Source organism: Magallana gigas, chromosome 10 (assembly GCF_963853765.1).
Source record: "Magallana gigas chromosome 10, xbMagGiga1.1, whole genome shotgun sequence".
Classification (NCBI taxonomy): Eukaryota; Metazoa; Mollusca; class Bivalvia; order Ostreida; family Ostreidae; genus Magallana; species Magallana gigas.
The window spans coordinates 24409862-24435886 of NC_088862.1; the positions used below are offsets into that span (position 1 = coordinate 24409862).

At 32.0% G+C, this 26025-nt stretch overlaps 1 protein-coding gene and 1 long non-coding RNA gene across 2 annotated transcripts; one reads left to right on the forward strand and one right to left on the reverse strand.

Moving 5' to 3' along the window:
- Positions 1-4319: 4319 nt before the first annotated feature.
- On the forward strand, positions 4320-11218 carry LOC117683824 (low affinity immunoglobulin epsilon Fc receptor-like). Its single transcript, XM_034453740.2, has 4 exons — positions 4320-4804; positions 6392-6810; positions 8408-8489; positions 9925-11218. Exons 1-4 carry the CDS (start codon positions 4516-4518, stop codon positions 10137-10139), a joined length of 1005 nt encoding a protein of 334 aa, XP_034309631.2. The 5' UTR covers positions 4320-4515; the 3' UTR covers positions 10140-11218.
- A 5137-nt stretch (positions 11219-16355) lies between these two features.
- On the reverse strand, positions 16356-21693 carry LOC109619559 (uncharacterized). The gene is made up of 3 exons (XR_010710287.1): positions 21451-21693; positions 19548-20672; positions 16356-18253 (listed from the first exon to the last, which is right to left on the reverse strand). It is a non-coding gene; the product is annotated as an uncharacterized lncRNA (long non-coding RNA).
- Between the last annotated feature and the right edge of the window lie 4332 nt (positions 21694-26025).

Genomic DNA, 26025 nt, shown 5'->3' on the forward strand with positions numbered 1-26025 from the left:
GGGGGTACCAATACTTCCAAAACATACAAATTCAAATTTCAAATGAAAGAAAATTTCAAACCGGTGAAAGTAAAATGTACTTTAATCCACATTGATTTCGGCATATGTTCCATACCACCTTGAGGGGATGGGACGGTGGCTTTGAATTTCTAGATCTCTCAGGCTGGGATACAAAAATCGTATAAGTTAATTTTCTCCTTTATTTATTTGACTTAGGTTTGCATAAAAGCGAATATATTTACTTATATAGGCCTTTAATAAAATATGTATTCACCATTCCAACACAATATTTAGGAAGTTTTATTCAACTCAGAAATTGAAAAGCCCCCAAGGTGTTTGAGACTTGAGACTTAGGAAGGACAACTCCAACCTGAGGAACTCTTTCATTCCAAATAAAATATAAATCTTTTTTTTGTGTGTTTATTTGCAATGATTTTCATTCAATTTTTTATGTCACATTTATTAAATTATATTTTCTTATAATATCAAATAGTTTTTTCAGATGATTTGTCAACAGAGTAAGAGGATATGAACAATTATGTTTTGGGGAAATACTAAAAAATTTGCCATTATTATAATAAAATTTTTGAATATTATGAAGTGTTAGAAGACTTACATTTTTGTATGTTTCTGAAGGAAATGTCCATAATATGACAAAAAAATTCTCTCAATTAGTTAATAGTTAACTTTTTAAAAATTATTTGACAAAAACAATAGAATTTTTTCTGTAATTATGAAAAATGACTTATCGATCGACGCCCCGCTTTTCCAATATACGCAGAAATCAAATGTTGTTCTTATATATGTAGAGTCAATATGCATTACTCCATTTCATCAATAATGGATGGGAAGAGAAAACTTTAGCCCCCATTTTCTTAATTAGATATATCGATACGATAAAAACAAATTATGGATCCTCAAAAACGACTATCGGTAAGCAGAAGCTGCTAATTTAAAAAAAAGCAAAACTTAGTGCACATCTGAACATAGTATTGATTAAGAAGGTAAAATTTACACGAACGCCTTGCGAAAAGTGCAAATACATGTATTTATTAAGAAAATCTGTAAATATATTTGCTCTATATTCTCAAAAACCTTTACAACTGACTGCACGTTCAAACATTTTCAAATATACATTGCCTGTATTTTTTTGTGTTCAAAATGACTGGTATAATATTTATTTTGTGAAGAGTCCTTGAACTTTGTGTAATTGTGTCAAACAGCAATGTGACGTAGGCCTGTCTATTTCACTGTCGGCTACCATGCCAGATAAAAATACGACTTAAAAAATATTTGTTTTACAAAATCCAAGTTTACGATTGATTTAAGTTTTAAACAAAATGCGTTTTAAAAGTTTAAGGAATGTCTATATAAGGCATGTACATGTACAATGACATTGTATTATTACGGGATCGCCTATATTTCAGTCTTCTCATGTTGCAGTAAAGAGCAGCATAAATATTAATCAACGTTCTTAAGAAATTGAGAAAAATATCCCATAGTTGTAAATATAGATATCATAATCTTACTTCCAAGATTTCTTTTACACATTATCTAATTAGGATATGGTCTTTTTTTATGCCAGTTCTTTAATTTAAAAGATGGACACGAAACCCTTCGATTTTATATACATGTATGTATCAACAATTTTATCACGACTATATGTTTGACGTTAGATCCTCATTAAAATTGTATGCTCTTTAATTAGTTTTATTTTTATCGCAAATTTCCTTGGAAGTATTAATTATTAACCAGAAAAATATATTTTTTTGATCTATATAAAATTTGTCACGTGGATACTATATTTCAGTGGGAAAGCCACAATACCCAAAGCTCTCCATTATTCATCATTATTAATTAAATGATGAAAAATAGAGGAAGTTAAATGACTGAATTACACGAATATTTTACCTTTAGACCATTACAGCCTTCTGGGAAAAAGAGTCCATTACTGAACTTTTAGGCGTTTCCATATTAGTTATGGATGGTATGAATACATCAATTAAGGCTGTTTAAGAGGACTGGATAGTCGTGACGCCAATTTTAAACTATATGAATCTCCTTTCAAGGAAGAGTTTTGTTCTAAGATGTAGAATAGTTTTTCATTGAAATTACTGAAATATTGGAATATTCTCTTAACTTAATAACTTATGGCTAAAAAAAAAAAATTAATGACTAAAATTTTAAAGTAAATCTGATAGTTAATTTGTTGTCCCGAAAAAGAGTCCTTAAAATTCAATTCTATTTACCTTACAAAAAAGTCTACGTGATGCCGGAAAACAATTGAATTGAATATATTTTTTGTACTAAAATACAATAGGGATTGGGCACAAGTTCCCTAACTTATATCGCCCTCCCCCAATTGAAGTCAAGGTATTGAGCATTTGTTTCAGCAAGCGAATTTTCCATTCGATAATTACATGTTCACATCACTTTAACTAAATGAATTCACAGCCTTGAAGGAAAGAAAAGTGCACAAAATTGAACCTAACCCAGTATTCATTTCATGTACACTTAAGTACGCAGGGGGGGGGGGGGGGATAAAACATGTCATAGAGAAAGAGAGTGCAAGTGTTGTTGTTTGCTAAAAGCTGATTATTTATCTCAAATTATGTCGGTATATACATTGATCGCAATAATCGATAATGCCTCTTCATTAATGCAAAGACAGCAAAAATGTTAACAAATAAAAGGAAAAAATGAGAATGAATATTGAAAGTTGTTTGAATTAACAAGGCTGGGTGGTAGTGGACATTTTTAGACTACATTATACAAATCTTTTGAAATACTTTTGACCATATTTTTTGGATTGTTTGGATCTTTCTAAAACTCTTCAATGATATGTAAAGTTAACTGAGGGTAATATATAAAAGATTATCCCAAATCTCTACCGGTATACTTAAATATATTTACATTCTACTGTGTTTTTCCATTAAATTCCGTGATGTTTAAATGCCTCTAAATGCAACACCTATTCACTGCGTATGAATTTACGAGTAATTTACATAAGTAGTTCTCAAACAGTAATTTCTATGTTTTCGGTTAAAAAATGTATTTCATGAATGTTGTCAAAACACCATGTTTTATAATTATTCAACAAAAAGTTGACTTTATTGTTAAAAGCAAAATTTCAAGAGTTATTTATCATGGATTAATATATTTTCATGCTCGTCGATCTCATCTCAAAAGTCTATGTGAAAACCAGTTTAAAACGTCAAAAATAAATCATTCAATGCTATAACATTACTTAAACACACTTTTTTTTAAATTGCCAAATTAAATGTTTACACTGAATTTAATATGCGCCTAAAAATTCTCTCTCTCTCTCTCTCTCTCTCTCTCTCTCTCTCTCTCTCTCTCTCTCTCTCTCTCTCTCTCTCTTTGCAAAATATAAGACTATATCAATATGTACATTTTCATCAAAGATTAAGTGGCCTTGTAAATAAAAAAAGTCATACATCTAAAACTATATATAAAATGTACACAAAACACCATGTGTAATTCTTTTACATTTTATATAAAAATAGGTCATTGTGGCAAAAGGAACCTGTATTTAAACAGGAACGTATAAATGGCATAAATTCTTTTAATTTGCCCGTTGATACATTTGCTTTTTCTAAATATAGAAGCTTTAATCAATTGAACATGTAAATAAGTGCCAGAGTTTTTTTTTCTATAATTGGTCTTTTACAATTAGCGGAAAAAATATTGCAGAATGTCTTATTTGTCTTTGCAGTTGTAATTCATACTGTTTACTTGAATACAAACAACCCATGAATTTTCATACAGTTAATAAATTGGTTGGAAAATAATTATGTATTTTCTAAAAAAATTTAACGATTGGTCGATGAGGATTTTTTATTCATTGATCGATACAATATCAATCTTTGCAATTCATCTTCAAGCTTTGTCCTTTGTCAGTAATTGTCTGTATTTTGTTTTGGAGCTTAAAAAGATATGACAGCTACCGACATGAATCAATGCAAAATCAGGCATCGTACCAAATACATACATATCAATAAGAAATGACTGGTTACAGCGAAAAATAATCATATAGCTGTACATTAGAGCTATGGTGAATAAATAGCAATATTCGCCATACCATCAATTAGACATCAGCGATACGGGGTTTTTTTTCTTGGAAAGAATTGTTTAGTTTAAACAATAATTGAAATATTGAAGTTCTAGACTAGAACGTGTCTGAAAATTTCATCGATTTCCATTCATTAATTTCAAATAGTTTTCTTTTTTGTCTCGAGAGCCTCGCGATGTTCATCTTTGACTTCATTGGAGGAGAGCCTATAGGTCGATGCCGCCAATGCATGGTGCAAGACCTAATGACAGAGGGGAGAAATCATCGCCCTAGTGGTATACGAATTTTTGATGTAGCTAATTACAACGTTTCAACTTCAAGCAGCGCAAATTAAAACGCGAGTACAGTGTAAAATAAGCATACCCCACTGCCTGGCAAAATACATTAATAACCGATTGCTTCTTATTTAGACCCCTTCAAAAATGAAATTTCGTGAGAGTTCTTTCGTTGGAGCAGTTTTCATGGAAATTCTTCAAATTAACCTGATCATTGCTGAATCATCGTTTCGTCTTTTAGAACGAGACAAATACCCGTCATCGGGAATTTTGCACGTTTTTGGAAACGTTCGCAGCAATTTGGAATGCAGTGTTTTGATTCAAGGGGCACAGGAATACTTTTACCACAAGGTTACAAGAATATGTGTATCCACCGAGCATCTGGGTCTGTCCCAGCTGCAAGCTGGACCGGGATTTTACCGGTATCGTCGGGCCGGTAAGTAAATGTACTTACCCTAACCCTCACCCCCCCCCCCCCCCATCCCCACCATGAAACTTAAAAGCAGCACCGAAAATTGCTTAATTATAAGAGAAATCAATAATTAAATTTTAATTATGGTTGATGCAATAAAGTTAATTCGTGTTTTAATCTATCATATACTAGTATACCGCTCATATTCCGGTTTTTTTTTTAAACATAATATTATTTAATTCTTTAATCGGCTGAGGTAGCAAGGGGCAGTTTCGAATAAAGTAGCAGTGGGGAGGTCTAAAAAGTTGAAAAATCATGAAAAATGGACGAAATATGAAAGGGTCAAAATATGCTGCAGGTCTGTAGCTCCCGGTCTAAAAAAAATTTCGGATGGACGACCCAGGTGTTCTTCGGTATGAAACTTTACTTATTTGGAAATAAGTGAAAAATACGTCAATAAGTAATTACAACTGAAAAAATAGGTATTATTTTATGACAAAATGGGATCTTTCAGATACTTTTGCTTTTAATCTCAAGCTTTGTAAAAATCGATTTCTCTTCAAAAAGTTTAACAATTGAAGGACAGAGATTTTAATGTTCAAAGAACTTTATATATATATATATATATATATATATATATATATATATATATATATATATATATATATATATATAATTATATATATTCTTAATGGATCTATTTAACTATTTCTAATTTTAAAAAATCGCATAAAAGCAAGTTAATTATTAGCATATCTGCGCAAAATTCAGATTGACTCCATTGTGAAATTAATAGAATATCAAACAAAACAAAAATATAGGTTCAGATTAATAAGGTATTGATTTTGAATGCTACATGTACGTGCGTGTTTTTAGGAAATAATTTACATTTCGGATTTTTTTCTTTCAAAACGACGTAGCTCATTTGGAAAACACATTAATTTTACCTAAACTAGGTTATGATTTTTTTTATGAAGTTCTGGTGGACAGTTATAGTTTGTACGCATGTAACATGTTTCTCAGAAAACATAATTATCAATTAAGGAATGAATTCACTATTAATTGGTTTTATACGATATAAAATGGTTTGGGGCAGTTTACGCTTTATAAACCGCGAAGCGGTTTATAAAAAAGCGTAAACTGTTTCAAACCATTTTAAATCGTATAAAACTAATAAATATTGAATTCATTGCTTATGATTTAATTTGTTTTACCCTTTATTGTAAAATGATTTAATGCTGGTTGTATCGCACTTTCTGATTGGCTAAAAAATTATTTTATATCGTATAAAGAATGTTGCCTACATGTACGTCATAGTAAGACTATCGTCAAAAACGTATCAATACGCCTGACGTTACGTTTGAATTTGAATTTACGTTTAGATAAAACAGTCATTTGGCCTTTAAAATGACGTAAAATTGTACAAAATTCAAACGTAACGTCAGGCGTATTGATACGTTTTTGACGTTAGTATTACTATGACGTAGGCAACATTCTTTATACTTTTTTAGCCAATCAGAAAGCGCGTTACAACCAGAATTAAATTATTATTCAATGTAACTACACTGTACAATATAATTAATGTTAAATTTATGTTTCCTTCATTATTAGATTTAGTACTAAATTCATCAACTACCCAAACAACATCAATACTTTCCTCGACTTCAACGAGTAATGTTGGTGTACCAACGTCATCAGATCCTCAGATAAGCTCGGGAGTGGCCATATCAACAGAAACTACGTCATTTTACAATACAGATGAGACGTCATCATCACCTCTGGCGTCATCAGTAGTTACGAACGTCACTTCGTCATCAGAGGCGATAGTAACATTGAGCTCGACACATCTTTCAAGTGAACAATCGAAAGGGGTTACAGAGATGGATAGTGCGATTTCTACAACTGATCTTGAAACAACAGTTAGTACAAATTTTGATCTTGGAACCACGTCGAGTGTCACCAACAATGCTTCTTTCTCAGCCTGCAATTATGCTAATCTGGGACATTTAAACAATTGGTTCACTGCAAAGGTATTTAATCATGGTGGCCAGAAGTGGCAAATTTCTTTTTAAGTTCCTCATAAATTATACTTTTAGTATCTATATAGTAACTAAAGATGCATATCAGTATTGAAATACGCAATACCGCTTAATGCGAAATACGCAATATCGCTATATGATATCTTGGTGGCCAGAAGTGGCAAATTTCTTTTAAAGCTCCTCGTATACTGTATGTATCCATATAGTAACTAAAGATGCATATCAATAGTGATATACGCAATACCGCTTTATGCGAAATACGCAATATCGTTATATGATATCTCTTTGAAAAAGAAATTTAAGATGTAAACGTTAAATTAAAGTATGTTTTCCGATGGCACTGTCACCAGACATATATGTACAATATTTGAGTACAATGCCCACTCTCAACTTTCATTAACAGCTATTATTTCTATCTTCACGTTGATATTGAAAGAGTCGTGGTCACGATTTGATAAAAACATTTTCGAAATACTTTTGTTTATTAAGGTTCTAATAAATTCTAATAACCCACCAAAATAATTTCAATGTCAGTCGTCAAAATACAGAACTCACAATTCTGTGCAATATAAACAAAGCTAACGCCATATTTGTTTCCCAAACTAAAAAAAGGTACAAACTACAAGGACCAAGTCACTATTTTTAATTAGATACTGTTTATATTACATGCAGATAATGACTTGTAAAATACACTCCAAACATAAAACTTTTTCTAGTGCATGTATATCTTACAAACGAAAACAACACATGACAAGGACCTTGTTTACATAAAAAATAGTTGGGATCTGTACCTTTTCTTTAACTCGACAACTGACCTTTTTAACTACCATATACATGTACATGTATATACCTTATTGAATTGTTTTAAACGAGTCTTTCAATATAGAAAAGTAATTTCTAAATGAAATCTTGACCACGCTCTTTAAATTGCTTTTTTTATTGTCAGCTAGTGCTAAAAAGCGACTTCAGAATTGAAAATGAAAACGTCAAGAATTATCTTTTAAAAAAGCAACTTTTATGGGGACTTCAGTATTCCCAATGAAACTTTCGTTAATTAAGTCAATAAAATTCAGACGTTAAAAATCAATTCGAGTAATAGAAAAAAGAGCAAGGTTCTTGCAGCCTCTGGGAAATTCTCCCACACGCGAGGAGAAATTGTGTACTTACTCTCTAACAAATGGATACCTGTAAAATATTACAAGAACAACAGAAATCACCATTGTTGTGCCATGTGTAACGTAGAATCCGTTCAACTCACCTCCTAGTGTTATGCTTTTAATAATTTAAAAAACTTTAAGTGGTTCAGAAAAAAACAACTTTTTTTTTAAAATCAAAAGCATTTCAATTTACATCACACTTGGAGGTCAATTTTCATGGATTATAGGATTTTTGCTTATTCATGGGGATGTAATTTCGTGGATCAGTTTCAGTAGGAAAACTAAATCTTTTATTATCAGTTTTTGTGGAGGATGTAAATTCGAAGGGGGGGGGGCTATCGACGAATACCATGAAAATTGAGCCTCCTCGAATTCTATTGATTCCACAGTATTTAACAAAAGAAATTATATGTGATCTTTTATTTTACTAGACGGACTGTGAGGCAACAGGGGGATACCTTGTTGAGTTAGCATCAGTCGAAGAAGCCAACTTTATATTGACAAATGTTATCCGTAAGTTGATTTGCCATTACACTAATTAGCGAAGTAGGATTGAAGCATCATTTCTTATTTATATAACAAACATGTGAGTTGTAAAGATAAGCATAGAAAATGAGTAACAAATGATGTTATCAAGGACGAACATACCAATGTATCTTCTAAATCATTTCATCTCTGAAATAAGTTTGGTTTATTAATATTTAGATATTTTATCCCGGTTCAAAATAATTGTCTTTTGAAATAATTTGCTTTTAATAACATGTAAAGAGAAATCTAAAAAAAAAATGATCTGTCATTCGTTAGATTTTTCTAACAAGAGTAAATGCATTAAAGAAATAGTTAATATGTGTTGAGGAAAACTGAGAACTGTTTTTCTCTTTGATACTCTTGAACAAAATCCAATGATGTTTATTAGTCAGTACATGTAGATAATATTGAGACAACATGAATTATTCAAATTTTCAAACCATTCTTTCAGTATAATGGGTGATCAATATAGTTAGGAGTGACCAAATCCCTAAAACCCGAAGGGCTTTTTGATAGATTTGATCACACGTATTCAATCATATTGATCATTCAAAAAATGACCATTTTGCGTCTATTTTTATAATTGTAACTATCAGCAACTGTGCGATAAGATATTAAAATACTGGCATTTTCACGGGGTTTTTTCAGTTTGTATTATAATTTTTCAAACCGCACTAGCGTCCTAACTTTTGCTTCGCTTCATGGATGAAATGTATTGGAAAATACATGTATGTTGAATTGATTCGTAGTGTTCAAAACACTAAAAATGTAAATACGATGAAATCATCAGAGATAGAAGGATGTTTTAAATTAATCTATGACTATTATGCATGTGCAGGAAAGATTCTTGAAAATGTTTAATAACGTTTACTTTTGTTAAAAAAGGCTTCTAAAGTAGTTGAAAAAAAGGAATTCTTATATGCATTGAGGAAAACATAACTTCGTGAAGCAATTAATAACGAAAACCTTTAAAAAATAATTATAATCGCCGCGACTAAAATATTGTGTACAGTTATCGAACATTGCATAGGGTCTGATAATTCAAAGGTGGCTGATTGGATAACAAATTACCCGTCTAAAAATAATAAACAAGAGTAGTAAAAATACTATATATTTTAGATTTATGATTTGAATTTAATATTTACTGAGAGCTCCTCGTCTTTGGCATATCACTAGTTTAAATTAAAATAAAAAAAAAAAAACCATGAGTTCTACTTTGAAGTTTAAGCCATCAACTTAAACTTGGTAAAGAAAGGTTCCTTTTATATAAAATCTTTTAAACTGGATATTTTCCTATATCTAGAGCTCGTCTACATAAGGAGATCAATATTAACAGTCTACTATAACCACGGCCATCAAGCCCTTTAAAGGAATGTTTAATAATATACCTTTTTGTTTTGTTTTTGTGTTTGACCTCTAGAGTCTCGCCCAGCTTGGTTAGGGGGACACCGGAATGGTACTTGGTTCTCCTGGTCGAGAGGGGGAGCTGTGACGTACACGGACTGGATGGAGGGGTTCCCCAAAAACGTCACGGGCGAGGATTGTCTTGTTTGGGCCACGGGGGGCTGGAATGATGCACCCTGTGACAAACACCTCAAAGAGGTCATTTGCGAAATGGATGAATGTCCACCTTAATGACATCTTATTGTGTGACAAAAATCTCACACATATAAAATTGACCACAATTAAATTAAACATTTAAAGAAACCAACTGCATAATGGATCAATGTCCGGCCGAATACTATGATAAACTTGAGGTTTTTTTTATAGACTATGATGCATGTATACGCCCCCGAGAAATTGTTTTTAGATCTGAATTGATCAATGATATGCAACAGGAACAACACAGAATCTTATTTTGAAATGAAACTCTGTCAAGTTAATAGACATTTCACCCACGATCTGACATACAACTCAAACATCATCTGCAAAATTGATCCATCTCCAGCTTAAAACGGCCAAACTCCTCAAATATGAATCAGTATTCAAATTAATGGCATCTCTTTTTCCACCATGATTAAAGTGATTTTTTGCACATTTGCTTTCTAAATATACTACTGACTGCTATTAATTTTCCACCGTCTGACAACATTCTTAAAGTAATCCCCCAGCCAATTAAATCGAGCCTCTTATTTTAACCTTCTGAAAAGCATTCCAAAATTTATTTTTTGCAAAACTATGTCTGGCTAAATAAAATGCAATCAAATAATGGATCTTGTTTTTCTAAACCTTTGAATAAGGATCTGCGAAATTGAACAGTGTCCAGCTTAGTGATTTTTTTTTACCTTTTGAAACACAGCTAAAAGAAATCGTCTGTGAAATGGTTAAAATGTCCGACGCCACTTGTTTTTACGTGTGAGGAACACCTAATAGAAATCATCAGCGAATTAGATCAAACATCAAACTGAATGAAATTTATTTTTTTATCATGTGACAATCACCTTTTTGTAGAAGAAATTATCCACAAAATGGAAAGATGTCCAGCTACCGACACCATTTGGCTTTTGCTTGTGAAAAGTACCACAAAAAACACCTGCTAAATTGAATTGATCATTTTTTATGTGAATGATCTGTCTTTGTTTTCCTCAAGTGACAAGCACTTAAGAGAAATCATCTGCAAAATGGATTATTGTCCAGCTCAGGACGCTACTTGTTTCATCATTTAAAAAGAGTTTCATAGAGATCCTCTGCTGTATTAATCAAGGAATAGCCAAACAAAAAAAAACTGCAGAGAAGTCATCTGCGAATTGTAATGAATCAATTTTTTTGAAAAAAAAAACGGGGCGTGATCAAATCTATCATAAAGCCCTTCGGGCTTCATGGATTTGATCACGCCCGGCCAAAATTATCACCTCATAATACCTAAAGAATGATTCCTTATTCTTTCAAGGGGCGTGGTCACGATTTTGGTCAAACATTATTTTTCCGATTTTATTATATACAAAGTTATGAGCGAGTTACAAAGCTTAAAATTCTTCGCTATATAAACAAAGCATTTGTTTACATTTTGAACGTTGAAGTAAAAATGTCCGTTTTAAACCAGAAACGAATAGGTAAAACATTAGGAACTGTTTATCCATCCTTAAAATAAATAAAAAGATAAACAAATAAGCTGAAAAAAAGATTTTTACTGGTATATTTAACCTATGTAAACAAAAACAGGACACGAGCCTTGTTTACAAAACAAAGAATTGTGAGCCCTGTATCTTGCTTATAACTCTACGAATGACTCTCAAAAATTTTATTTGATCATTAAGGTCTTCCGTTTCCAACGGAAGACCTTATTGTTTTCGTTCTGTTTCTTTTTCTTGGCTATTTATCTTTTTTTTTTTTCCAACAAATTTTGTGCACGCGATTTCTCAAAAACGACTCAACCGATTTTCATTAAACTTTCAGATATGATAGATACTGATCTAAGCTTTATACGTAATTTTTAATTTTGATGACGTCATTTCCGTTTTTGATATATTGACGTTTTAGCGATTTTCAGAGGGTCGGCTTGTCCTGGGATCTTCTCCTTAACGATTGAAGATATTGAGTTCAAACTTTCAGGGATTGTAGTCAAAGGATTGTAGATGTGTCTTTAGGCATTCATTTTTATCTGATTCAAAAGGCGCTGAAGCTCGCCTGGTACCGAAAATTGAGAGTTTAGAAACGTCGTTATTTTTTCTGGTTTTCTTTGTTTATCTCTTTTCTGAAAAATATTTTGTTAAAACATATTATGTAAAATGTGTTAAGAACTAAATGACCTTTCATTTGATATCAAGAAAAAGGGGCTGGCCCCTCAAATTAAAGAACCAAGGGACTCTTAAGTCTTTTATCTGTAGCCCTTTACTGAGGGATATTTTGTGAAAGGTTATAGAAGCAAATATGTTTATTATACAATTATGTATCCAAGCAATATAATGATTTCATGATGGGTTACGTAATTAGGGGTTTTTACGGGGTCAACATCCAAAATTTTGATCACCCATATCTCAGAAAGGATAAATATTTTCAAATGCAGTGTAGAGGAGAAGATGCCCAAAATGATATACTGAATAAAATGCAATCTTCAAATTTCGTTAAACGGCCCCAATAAGGCTATAAGGGACCGGCCCCTAAAACATTCTTTCTCAGATATCTCAAGAATGGTAACAGATTTCTAAACACTTGTTGAACAAAATGTCTTTATGATTAAATGACCTTACATCTGATACCAAGAAAAAGGGGCTGGCCCCTAAATGTAGGGACCTAGATGGCTCTAAAGTCTTTTTCCTATAGGTCTTAAACAAGGGATATTTTGTAATAGATTATAAAAGCAAAATGTTTATCTCACATTTATGTAGCCTAACAACATAATGATTTTCTAATGTGTTACGTAATTAGGGGTTTTTAGGGCTCAAAAGACCAAAAATTTGATCACCTATATCTCAAAAAGAAAAATATATTTTGAAGTGCAGTATAAAAGAAAAGATGCTCAAAATGATGTTCTTAACAACATGCAACCTTAAAAATTTGGTTCAGTGGCCCCAATAAGGAGATAAGGGACCGGCCCCTTAAACATTTTTCACAAATAACTCAAGAACGGTGACAAATTTCTAAACACTTGTTGAACAAAGCTCTTACACCTAAAACAAAATAGTATCTGGCCCTTAAATTGTAGACCCTCCTTTCCTGTTTTAAATCATTTAAACTGTTAAATAGCAAAATCAAGATCGAACATAAATCTCAAGTTCTAAAATCAGACGGAAGACCTCCTCGTTGCTTGCAACGAGATCGTGTCTAGCTAGAAATACATTCGTAAATCATTGTAAATAATCAAAACATAAAAACAGAATTTGACCAAAATTGTGACCATGCCCCTTTAATTATCTGAGGTAAGCGTATCCAAAATACTAGTACACACATCACACATCTGTAGATCTACGCTATAAATACTTTTCTACAGAGAAGAAGTCACAATAAAGTATTAATAACATAACGTTGCATGATCGATAAGGGCTGAAAAAATGCAAATCGTTATTCTAGAGCCTGTCTCAAAAGCTTAATATAAATAAAAGGTAAGAGATAAATAGCTCATATACTGGTATATATTTGATTTATTCAACTCGTTAAGATATTCATCATTTTAACAAGTTGAATATTAAAACAAACATATAAAGATACATTTAGCAAAATATCCTTTTTCACGGTTTTTTTTCATGGTCTCTCTAACTGAAGTGTATGGCCTAATATAATTACAGTATAATTATCAGCTTAGAAAAAAATCTATGTTCCCTTCTATAAAAAAAATTACTGCATAATATTGACTTCAAACGAAAATATTACAATATCCTAAAATCTAAGATGCATCAAATGATCAATCTTGTTGTCGTTGTTATTGATGTATTGCAAAATTGTAAAATGAACTATGAATAATTGTAAAATGGAAAAGAAGGTGTAATTCATAATTATGAAAAAATATCTTTCATTCACAATAATTTCGATACGCATAATATGTTATCATTTTAATAAGCGCTCAAAACTTGAGCAAGGATCGTACCACGGCAACAAGTAGATATTCGGCATAAACGGTTTTGATTTTTAAAAAGTGTGTCATAAAAAAAGGTAACGAAACTTAAGCACTTTTTTTTTATTGAACAATGACATTATGAACAGTGAAACAATAAATATTTTTATATATGATATATTTTAAGATATGGTATTAATATACATGTATAAAGAAACATAACATTTTCATAAAAAGTAAGGCTTACTGTAAATGTATTATATTTGGCGAAAAATGATTTCCAAACAAGTTAGCGTAGATTTGCTTCAGCGCATTTCTTATTTTACCTATTACCTTCTTTTATATTCAGTATATATATATATATATATATATATATATATATATATATATATATATATATATATATATATATATATATATATTTATATATATTTATACCATTTGGCGATGCACTTGATTTGGCATAATGCCGTTTTCTCTCAATGAAGGTAATCAGAATACACAGCCAAATGTTATCACAAATGTAATACATTTACAGTTTTCATTGAACACCATTTTTGAAACCACTTTATCTGCAAAAGTTTTTTGTTTTTTTTTTTGTTTTTTTTGTTTTGTTTTTTTTAACATTTTCTTTTATGTACCAATGCACCATATTCTTAATTATATCATAAAATTTTCACAAACAATTTACACAGAACGATGCAACATACATATTGAGGTGTCAACACGTTTGTGTTTTCTGGATTTGTTTTTGTTTCTGTTTTGTTTTTGTTGTTGTTGTTTTTTTTGATTTTTTTTATTTTCTTTTATTAAATGTTTGGGGTTTTTTCTTCTTTTTTTTTTTTGGGGGGGGGGGGGGGGTCCGGGTTTTTTTTGGCATCTGCGAAAAATTTAAGTTGTATGGGACATCTGTAGATATTAATGTGGATTAAAAATCATAATGATTGAATTACTTTCACCGTTTTAGAATTTTCAAATTTTACGATATTTAACCCAAAAGAATTTGGAGAGGTAAAAATTGTTAACCCCTCAGTGGGATTCGAACTCATGATTTACAGATTCTTAGTAAACCCTCTAGCCAACTGCACTACGCTGATAGGTGATAATATTGGGAAAGAAACTACTTATAAAATTACACTTGGTTTTCTTGGAGTTTTTTTTCGATAAACAATACGTCACAAAGTGTCCCAAACAACCTTAACAAATTTAGTCAGCTGAGTGATGACTGAATGGTCTCGAAATGTGACTAAACGACAAAGCCACTAAGTATGCCATTCCGTCAGTACTTAACTACCTTTCAGTCACCCTTCACCATACTAAATGGCAGAGTTGTATTTTGTAACGTCAATTATGTTAATGCATTCCGTGTTTAACGCTTGTTTTGTTCATTTTAGCAAAATAGCCTATTCTAATGAAACACAAATGGTAATCAATTTCTATGAAAGACGACAGAAAAGGGGGCGCATTTTAAACTTTGTAAGAAAACAATCACCTAGGCATTTTTACAAAACGTACCTTAAAATGAATCTAATTACACTATTCTTTATAATTGCTTCACAAAATACATTAGATAATTTGAATACAATATACTGATCATACATTGCTTTTTCATTTTCCCTTAAAAAAAATATGGTTTGAGTACATGCATTTTGAAACGATTAAAAGATAAACTCACAGCTTTGAAAACAAAGAAATATTAGTAACAAGCTTGCACATTTTAGTTGTAACAATTCAAACGAAATCATCATAAATGACATGCGACGAATAATGCGAAAAATGGTAATCATGTTTCATTGATTACATGATTTTGTTTTACCGACGCCGAAAATTCTATATTTAATGGACATCTTATTATTCCGCCAAATTTGGATATGACGACATAACATCAACAACATTTCTAAAAGCTAACAATGAAATTCACAGAACGATACTTCTTGCATAATAAATAATTTGGATTTGTTTGCAATACGCCATTGATTGGCTGAAAAAAAAAATGTTTATTTCGTATAAAGAATGTTGCTTCGTCGCAAAAGGTATAAAGTCAAAAACGTATCAATCCATCCGACATTACGTTGAAATTTGGTACGGTAAAATATCATTTTTAAAGGTCAAATGACCGTTTTCATCTAAATTTATGGCAGAAAATCAAAGGAATGATATATTTCAATAGCTACATTGTATTACGTTCATCCGAATTCAGAATTGGTTTGAACAGTTTATGTTTTTTATAAACATAAAAAACGTAAATTGTGGTTTTCTGTTTTACTTTTCTTATTAAAACGCAATCATAATTTTTTATTTATCTTTTTCTTCATTAATATTTGTATTTTTTGTATAGTCTGAGTTGAATTATTCATCAATTCAATTTGTTCTTTTTGATCTTGATGAAGGGAAAAGGCTAATAAAGGCTGTGCTTTCTGTCCTCAAATTTTTTTTTTAATTTTTAAAATGTGGCTAGTTTGGTGCCATGTTTTGTTGAGATTGGCTACATTAATGTTGTTCTACATAAGTAAAAAATAATGCAAAATGTTGTTTTGTTGAGGCTACATAAATGGTGTTTTAAATAAGTAAAAAAAAATATGCAAACTGGTAACACGAAAACAATGATGACGGCGCCATTAACGATGACAGAAATAGGAAAGAAAAATTAGGATGCGAAAAACTCCATAGAGTCTCTGGTTCGGATGAACTGAAAGATTGTGTTCTACTATTTGAGAGAATGTCTCTTTTGTGGATTAAGGTTTCTGGCAATCAACTGAATTCCAAATGCAAAGAAGAGAAAGATACCCTGAGAGCTGGCCAGAATAATGTGTAGGTAGGAAAATAAGGGGTTCGGAAACATGATGTTTAGAAATCCAAAGGACCAGGTAGTTCCACTAATTGCAATCAACCGGAAAAATATAACGAACATATTTCTGTCCTGTTTTGTTTTAAGCTCAACATGCGTGTCATCCTTCCTGCTTATTTCTCTAAATGATAAGAGAAACATAAAGAAATTGAGAATGACAATGCATGCGATTGGAACGATAAATGTATAGAGTAGCATATCTTTGAGAGAGATAAAGCAGTTGAATGATGAATACCCATAACTAGAATCTTGGAACAAAAGTTTGCTGACTAACATATTTGTCAGAACCATGCACGTTGGAAAAGCAAAACTGTACACCACATTTATAAAAAATCTTTTCCTAATACTACCTTTGCCTTGATATTGGGTGTATGTAAAGGTCTGGAAACATGTAAAAGAGCAGGCAAGCATCCACATAACTACTGATAGCCACAGGAAGTGATTGAGAACGCCTACTATCTGACAAAATATTGGGTTGGACGAGGATAATCCGAAAACGGAAAATACAGTGTTAGCAAAAATCAAAGTTAAACACAAAGCTTTGATATTCATTGAGTGAACGTGTTTGCCAATATCGAAGATGAAATAAGCGACCATCGTTCCAATACATCCAACGGAAGAAAAGGACAAGCAAACAAGTGTCGTTATCTTTTCCATAGAATTTTTTTGTTTCAACAAAGCCAACTCAAGTTTTTCAAAATATTGATCGACGCAAACCTCTACTTTACTCTTGTCACGTGATTCCTTGAAATACGACGATCCCATGCAAAAGTCCAAATCAACAAAGCAAAGAACGGACCCCGAAACAACCACCGTTGTTTGCCTTTTGTCTATCAGTATTTTTGGACAGATCGTGAACGGAGCAACAATTGTTGTGAGTGTGTCGAAATTGAGGTCACATCGGTCAGATCGTTGTGGAGCTTTTCTTCTCGTAAACTCATACAAATCCTTTCCAGAAACTGGGTTTCGATAAAACGTAGAAAAAGAAGTATGCACATGATATCGAGATTTAAAGGACTGACTGAGAAGTTCAACATTTAAAGTATTTCTAATTACATCATCAAATTTAAAATACTCTAATAAATAATTGAGGCTTTCTTTGTAGTTATGGAAATGATGATAAAACATTTCTACATAAAACATAAATGAATAGTCAGACTTAAATGTTTCAGCGGCGTCTGATTCAACGAATAAACGTCCTTTACATATCAGGTTGTCAAAACTTTCATTTGAATAAATATATGTTATGATTTTAAACAAAGAGTCTGTGATTGGCTCTATTCTTCCTGATTTTGTCGTGAAACGAATGTTCATTTCGTATTTTTGCTTTGAAATCTGTGTGTGAGCGGAAACACAGTCGAAATTTTCGTATCTAAGGCCTGCATCACAAAATGGACGGTGACATGTTTTCTGAAAGGAAACATAAGAAAAAAATTATTGTCAGTACATCGTAGGTCAATGATGCCATAATGATGTAAAAGTTCAAATACGATAATGAATACTGAAACTATAATATTTCTCGCAGCGGACAGGTTCTCAAATATCTCTGATAATTAATACCTAGATAATATACATCTTGACAAAAAATTAGTCGTAGCTTACAAGTTCGTCTTCGGTAAAGAGCAAAATAAAGTCGCTGCGTAAAATAAGTTTATTTAGAGTCCTTGATCATGATCCCCTAATAAGTCAGCTTGAATATTTTTATATATACTTAGTTGTCTTTGCCCTTAAAATATAGTTTGTTGGATATTTATACAAATTTTGTATCATAGTAAAACAGTTTCAATAAATATCATTTATTTATGATATAAAAAAAACTATAGTATTATGATTGAGTGTGTTATAGTAGCTTTGAATGTGTGCCTCCAATCGCAACTTCTTGTACCTTTCCGGCAGACTTAGGACAATCATTTCAAATGAATAACATGCGTCCGTAACCCCCCCCCCCCCCCCCGCCCGCTTAAATAAAACCATATAAATAATCACATTTTACGATCTGAACTAGACCTCATTAATGTGTGATTTAATTAATTTTTTATACTGTAAACCAACTTTAATTCGCGTGCGAGAAATTTTCGCGAGGTGAGCGAGAGCCTTGTCATCGCGAATATGTCTCGCCCTGAACCAATTCTTTGTCTATAGTTTTGATAACAATACAGATCTGGATAAGACTTGGTCGCGAACCCAAAGTCGTCACGAACCAGTTTATTGGAGGTTAATCGCGAAATATAGTCGCCGCGAATAAAAATTGGTTTATAGTATATATTTAAAATTCTTTATTTATAATACTGGTTTTCTTCGTCAATATCAATAGAATCAGATCAAACAAAGTTAAAGTGATGAAGCGCTGCTAGATTGTACCAAAAAAAATGATGATGGTTCTTTTTATGATATGAAGAAAATTAGACATAGTGAATAGAGACGTACAAGGCTGTCTAGCAGCTACTTATAAATAAAAAGGATCTCCACTTTGTAAAACAAAAACTCCAACATCCGGTAATGTTGATACATTAGAGTTGTTTTTTTAGCTCTGCCAGAAATAGCGATTGTGTGTACCTCCTTGGAATTGCAATAATTATCCAGCAGTGAATTATCTTTAGAGTTTTATGCACAAAGTATTCTTGAAACTCTATATATTTCTGTTATGTGTACCCTAAAATTAGAGTTGTACAAATAAGAGAAATACAAAGAAGTGTGTACTTACAAGTAGTGGATCATAGAAAGGACATTGTAGGTGTTGATCACGAACATTTTCTTCGAATTTGCTCAAATCTATCATAGCTGAAAACGAATCCATGTGGTCTTGATCTAAATAATATTCCTCTATACATTCTGTAGGCAAATCAGATGTCCAATTTCCAACGTTGCACATGGCACAAAATAAGTTTTTATATTCTTGCCTCCTAGCAATGTGCTTATTTGTACAATGTATATATCTGTCGACGAAATCGAGGCTGCATCCTCTCTCAATTTGACTGTCATAGGTCTGCCAGAAACCTGTGATGTTACAACGATCAGCATACTGATCATCAGTGTAGCACCTGTTTCTGATATTGCTAGCAACCAACAAAGGTGGAATAAACTCGACTCCACATTGACTAGTGTGGCTGAACAGTTTTGTTTTGAGGGTTTCTGTAGAGAAAGCTTTCATAAGGTCATCCTGATATCTGCAGCTAAGTCGTGTTTCCCAAGACAACAACATGTCTGAATTTTCACCATTGCAAATCGCACAGTACAAGTTTTGAAAAGTTTCGTTGGTCTTTATAGATGTCACGGGTTGGAATAGTTTCACATCTGTTTCATTTTTCGGCTTTTGGCATTTTAGTAAAGTTACGTCATCAACAAACGTAGACGGGCAATCCGAAACCATAAAGTATTTTTGTTTGTAAAGCAAATTAATAGAGGGAGAAATGCAATCTAGGGCCACGGTATCGTATCGAGAATGTGATGAATAGCTATGGTCGACATACGTTATGAATTGTGTGCTGGTAGAAATATTTTGTTTGTAATTGCGCCAAGGACAACAGTTCTTCTTCCTGTGGCAATTATCATTGCAGCCACAAACCGAACAACTTCGAACTTTTGATTTTGAAAATGAGACATTTCTTTGGTACTCTTCTCCAAAGCACATGTCTTGATTGGGACAAAAAAGAAGGTGGGCGTATACATATATCTTAATTGTTTCATTAGTGATCCATGAGGTCATGTTTTCTACAACAAGTTTATCATCCGAAGAGGGTAAAGTGGCCACTGTAGTTGGAAGTGAAGGAGACATCATTGAATTTACGACGAAAAGTAACGACATGGATATCGCCAGCAGAAAAAGACCCTGTAAGGAAATTAGCAGACACAGGAAATTGATAAGTCTTTCTGATGAAATTCATCTACAATACGATAGGCGATAAGTTGTTCCATCGAACAATTTTGCAAAAGTCTTGGAAAAGAAGGTAATTAAGACGATAGAAACAGTTGATGTAGTCTTGAACGGCTATTGTTTCGTGAATATCAAGTAAAAAGTGATACGTTTACCCAGTGTCTAAATAACATGCAATTTTTACATGTTTTCAATACTGATACACCTATAATTTTTAAGCTTGCAAACCGTTATTTAGATTCATTAAATATAGTGACACATGTTCTGTGAAATTCGTATGTCTGTCGGCAATGTCGAACATAAATGGGTAGTGTCAAATGTAATTATTGTAGGAAACATACGTCACAGTGAACAACCACATATTTTATGTATACAAGGCTTTTTTTAACAAATAAAGCATAATTACAATTGTTGCCTAGCTCCCCACTGTCATTCATTCCCCTCGCACACATCTCTCTAACCAGAATACAGAGAAGAATCGAACGTCATCAGCGATACGTCATCACTTGTTGTGCACATGAGAACATGACGCACCGCTGATTAATTTACAAATGAGGTGGTTCATGTGATTCCTATTTTAAAGAACATAGATTAAATACATCCATGTATATGCATATATCTGAAACTGAACGTTAAATTTGTTCATGGAACCATAGAAAAAGTAACTCCTCTGTGCATTTTCTTATCATATCATTCTTTTTTTCTTCCTAAAACAAAGATTTAATGTACATACCATTTTAGATCAACTTCAAGCTTCTTCTTGTTTTGAATGCCTCTGTCCTTTACTCCAAAACAAGTAATAAATTCTATCACTTCCATCATATATATATATATAGCTTTATTCATGTCATAAGTGGCAAGCACTTGAAGAAATAATTTCTTTTCAAAATTAATGTAATCACAAATCGGGTGATGAGATTGATCAGGTTTCCATGAAAAAGACAGATTATGTAATGATTATGTGTTCAAGTTTGTGTTGCACTATGTGTTTAACCAAACAAGTCGTGGTTATTAAATAAACGTCCGTTTCTTGAAAACACCTAAATGTGTATGAATATTGCTTGATTTCGCAATGTCATGAGAGAGCTGACTAAGTCATGATTACTTGCGTGGAAAGAAGCGACAGTGGTCATTTTCTTTTCGCCGATAAAGCACCATTTGCTTCACCCAGAACTCTTATTGAATAGCAATTACATTCCAATTTTTTTTTAAGACTAGCAGATATTAATACATCGATCACAATATTACCCGAAGATGATAAAAGGTCACCAGGTCATTACACCAATATTTTTTGTGGGACATGTGAATCTTCAGTTCATTTCTTAAAATAATTTTAACATGGATTGACTTCTTAAAATTCCGAAAATGTCTTGATTGAGCTAGCTCGCGAATCGTCTCATGTGTCAGGTTCTTATTTAACCCAAGGATTGAGAGGGTGCACAAATTGGGTTCATATTATCACTAATTTAAAAATATTTTTTATTTAGTCCAGTATACACATGATACCATTTGTTTAGGGATAAATGGCCAACACATAACTCATCGGATGTACCTTGAGCCTTTAAATATGATGTTTTCGGTTATAAAATGCAATTAAGTAAGGACAAAACCATGAAATTTAAATATTTTCTTTTATTTTTAAATGGAGCTTTTCATTTCAATGGAATTTTTTTTTCAAAGTGCGTTGTCTGCACCCACCTTTTCTCACCATATGCATCATTCTTGAAACTCATTTTAATTTTTGCAATATATCTTTTAGGTCAGTTATGCCAAAATTGTATTTTGATGCAACTCATTGTTGCTCTCAAGCACAAACTTGAAATTTAATGATCCGTCTCTTTACTTTTGATATTTATCTATAGACATGTAACTTATTTTACTTCACGTGTTAAATATTATGCCTTTTGTTAATTGTCATTTATTATACATCTTTCAAAAAATGATTTATTTTATTTTCTAAACAGGAGTAATTATGCTTTGTATTGATGATGGTTAGTAAGGCAAGCAGACATAACTTTTATATAATATAATCTCTTGCATGTCAAAATTGATGTGAGCTGAGTGAAATATTGGATTCCAAAACTAATTAAATTCACAGATCAGGTGAATACATATATCAGGTTTCCCAGAAATGAGACAGCTGATGCTGTCATTTTGTTTAAGTCTTATTGTAAACAAATAATGAAACACCTTTGATTTTCTTGAAACACCCCAGATTCTCAAAGATATCGACATTTTAACACCTATATGAATGCGTCGACCCGTCACAAACGTGGCGCTATGTTTCATCTTAATTACTTACTATAAGCGTATAACATTCCACCTTGATATAAAATCCTATCGCAACTTGGGCATATTTTTTTTTTAACGTTTGACACACAATTAATGAAAAATAAAAATCTGGATTCTTTTTAATAATATTTTCTTAAAAAGATTTACTTTATTACAGAATGAAATTTTTATGAAAAAAAATATCATATAGAATCCGATTTATTAACCATCATGACTATTCATTCTTGTGCTTTGATGGGCCACCTTTTTGGTAGATAATAAGAGTGAAAACCAGCTAATATCTGAGGTGAGGTTGTGCATTTACAATTTGAGATTTAAATATATTCAAATAATTTAAGTTTAGTTGTAACGTGCTTTCTGATTGGCTAAACATTATTTTATATCGTAAACTATCTTGCCTACGTGATAGTAAGACTAAGGAAAAAAAAGTATCAATACGCCTGACGTTATGTTTAAATTCTGAACAATTTTACCTCATTTTAAAGATCAAATGACCGTTTTATCTACAACGAAAAGCAAAAAAATTAAAGTATTAGCAATAAATTCAATATTTAGTAGTTTTGTACGATATAAAATGGTTTGAAACAGTTTACGCTTTTTTTTATAAACCGCTTGTCGGTTTATAAAGCGTAAACTGTCCCAAACCATATCATATCGTATAAAACAAATATTAAATATTGAATTCATTCCCTAAATGAAGCGCGTTAAAACCAGAATTAAATTATTATTCATTAGAACTACACTGTACAATATAATTAATGTATGTTTTCTTCATTATTAGATTTAGTACCAAATTCATCAACTACCCAAACAACATCAATACTTTCCTCGACTTCAACGAGTTTTGTTGGTGTAACAACGTCATCAGATCCTCAGATAAGCTCGGGAGTGGCCATATGAACAGAAACTACGTCATTTTACAATACAGATGAGACGTCATCATCACCTCTGACGTCATCAGTAGTTACGAACGTCACTTCGTCATCAGAGGCGTTAGTTACATTGAGCTCGTCAAGTGAACAATCGAAAGGGGTTACAGAGGTGGATAGTGCGATTCTACAACTGATCTTGAAACAACAGTTAGTACAAATTTTGATCTTGGAACCACGCCGAGTGTCACCAACAATGCTTCTTTCTCAGCCTGCAATTATGCTAATCTGGGACATCTAAATAATTGGTTCACTGCAAAGGTATTTAATCATGGTGGCCAGAAGTGGCAAATTCCTTTTAAAGTTCCTCATAAATTATACTTTTTGTATCCATATAGTAACTAAAGATGCATATCAGTACTGAAATACGCAATACCGCTTTATGCGTAATACACAATATCGCTATATGATATCTTGGTGGCCAGAAGTGGCAAATTCCTTTTCAAGCTCTTATATACTGTATGTATCCATATAATAACTAAAGATGCATATCAACAGTGAAATAAGCAATACCGCTTTATGCGTAATACGCAATATCGCTATATGATATCTTGGTGGCCAGAAGTGGCAAATTTCTTTTCAAGCTCTTATATACTGTATGTATCCATATAGTAACTAAAGATGCATATCAACAGTGAAATACGCAATATCGCTATATGATATCTATTTGAGAAAGAAATTAAGATGTAAAAGTTGAATTAAAGTATGTTTTCCGATGGCACTACAACCAGACATACATGTATAATATTTGAGTACAATGCCCAATCTCAACTTTCATTAACAGCGATTATTTCTATCTTCATGTTGATGTTGAAAGAGTCATGATCACGATTTGATCAAAAACATTTTCGAATACTATTGATTATTAAGGTTCTAATAAATTATAATAACCTACCAAAATAATTTCAATGTCAGTCGTCAAAATACAGAACTCACAATTCTGTGCAATGTAAACAAAGCTCATGCCATATTTGTTTCCCAAACTAAAAAAAAATTAGAAAATACAAGGACCCAGTCACTATTTTTATTAGATACTGTTTATATAACATGCAGATAATGACTTGCATAATACACTCCAAACATAGAACTTTTTCTAGTGCATGTATATCTAACAAACGAAAACAAACACATGACAAGGACCTTGTTTACATAAAAAATAGTTGTGATCTGTACCTTTTATTTAACTCGACAACTGACCTTTTTAACTACCATATACATGTACATGTATACACCTTATTGAATTGTTTTAAACGAGTCTTTCGATATAGAAAAGTAATTTCTAAATGAAATCTTGACCACGCTCCTTTAATTGCTTTTTTTTTATTGTTAGCTAGTGCAAAAAAGCGAATTCAGAATTGAAAATGGAAACGTAAAGAATTATCTTAAAGAAAAGCAACTTTTATGGGGTATTCAGTATCCCCAATGAAACTTTCGTTAAGTCAATAAAATTCAGACGTTAAAATCTATTCGAATAATAGAAAAAAGAGCAAAGTTCTTAATTGCAGCCTATGGGAAATTCTCCCGCACGCGAAGAGAGATAGTGTACTTACTTTCTAACAAATGGATACCAGAGTGTAAAACATTACAAGAACAACCGAGTTTACCATTGTTGTGCCTGTGTACCGTAGCATCCGCTCAACTCACCTCCTAGTGTTATGCTTTTAATAAACTTTAAGTGGTTCAGAAAAAAAGAATTTTTATTCAAAAGCATTTCAATTCACGTCACACTTAGTAAGAGTGTTGCTTTGTGAAGATAAATTTCTAAAATCTACAAAAAGATGTGAATATTTTGATTCAAAATTTACAAATTTGAATTTCAATTTGCACGGTACATCAAAAAATAAATAAAACAAACACACTAAAAATCACCGAGTAAAAGCTGACCTCTTGTTATTTTGTTTGAATTTGTTAAAATAACTATTTTATCAAGCTAACTTGGTTCTTTACAAAAGTAAACAAAGCTTTAAAGTAAAAATAAAATCAGAAATTTTGGAATTTAACCCTATTTTGGTTGGTACAGTTAACACTCAGTTAACTGCAAATGCGAATGATAGCACGGACGTAAACTTTCTAGAGTATATAATTTT

Bases quoted from the DNA above. Each gene is read 5' to 3' on its own strand.
- LOC117683824 (XM_034453740.2), top strand. From the start codon at position 4,516: ATGAAATTTCGTGAGAGTTCTTTCGTTGGAGCAGTTTTCATGGAAATT. The intron at 4,805-6,391 runs GTAAGTAAATGT...CTTCATTATTAG, and splicing joins TTACCGGTATCGTCGGGCCG to ATTTAGTACTAAATTCATCA. The intron at 8,490-9,924 runs GTAAGTTGATTT...TTTGACCTCTAG, and splicing joins TATATTGACAAATGTTATCC to AGTCTCGCCCAGCTTGGTTA.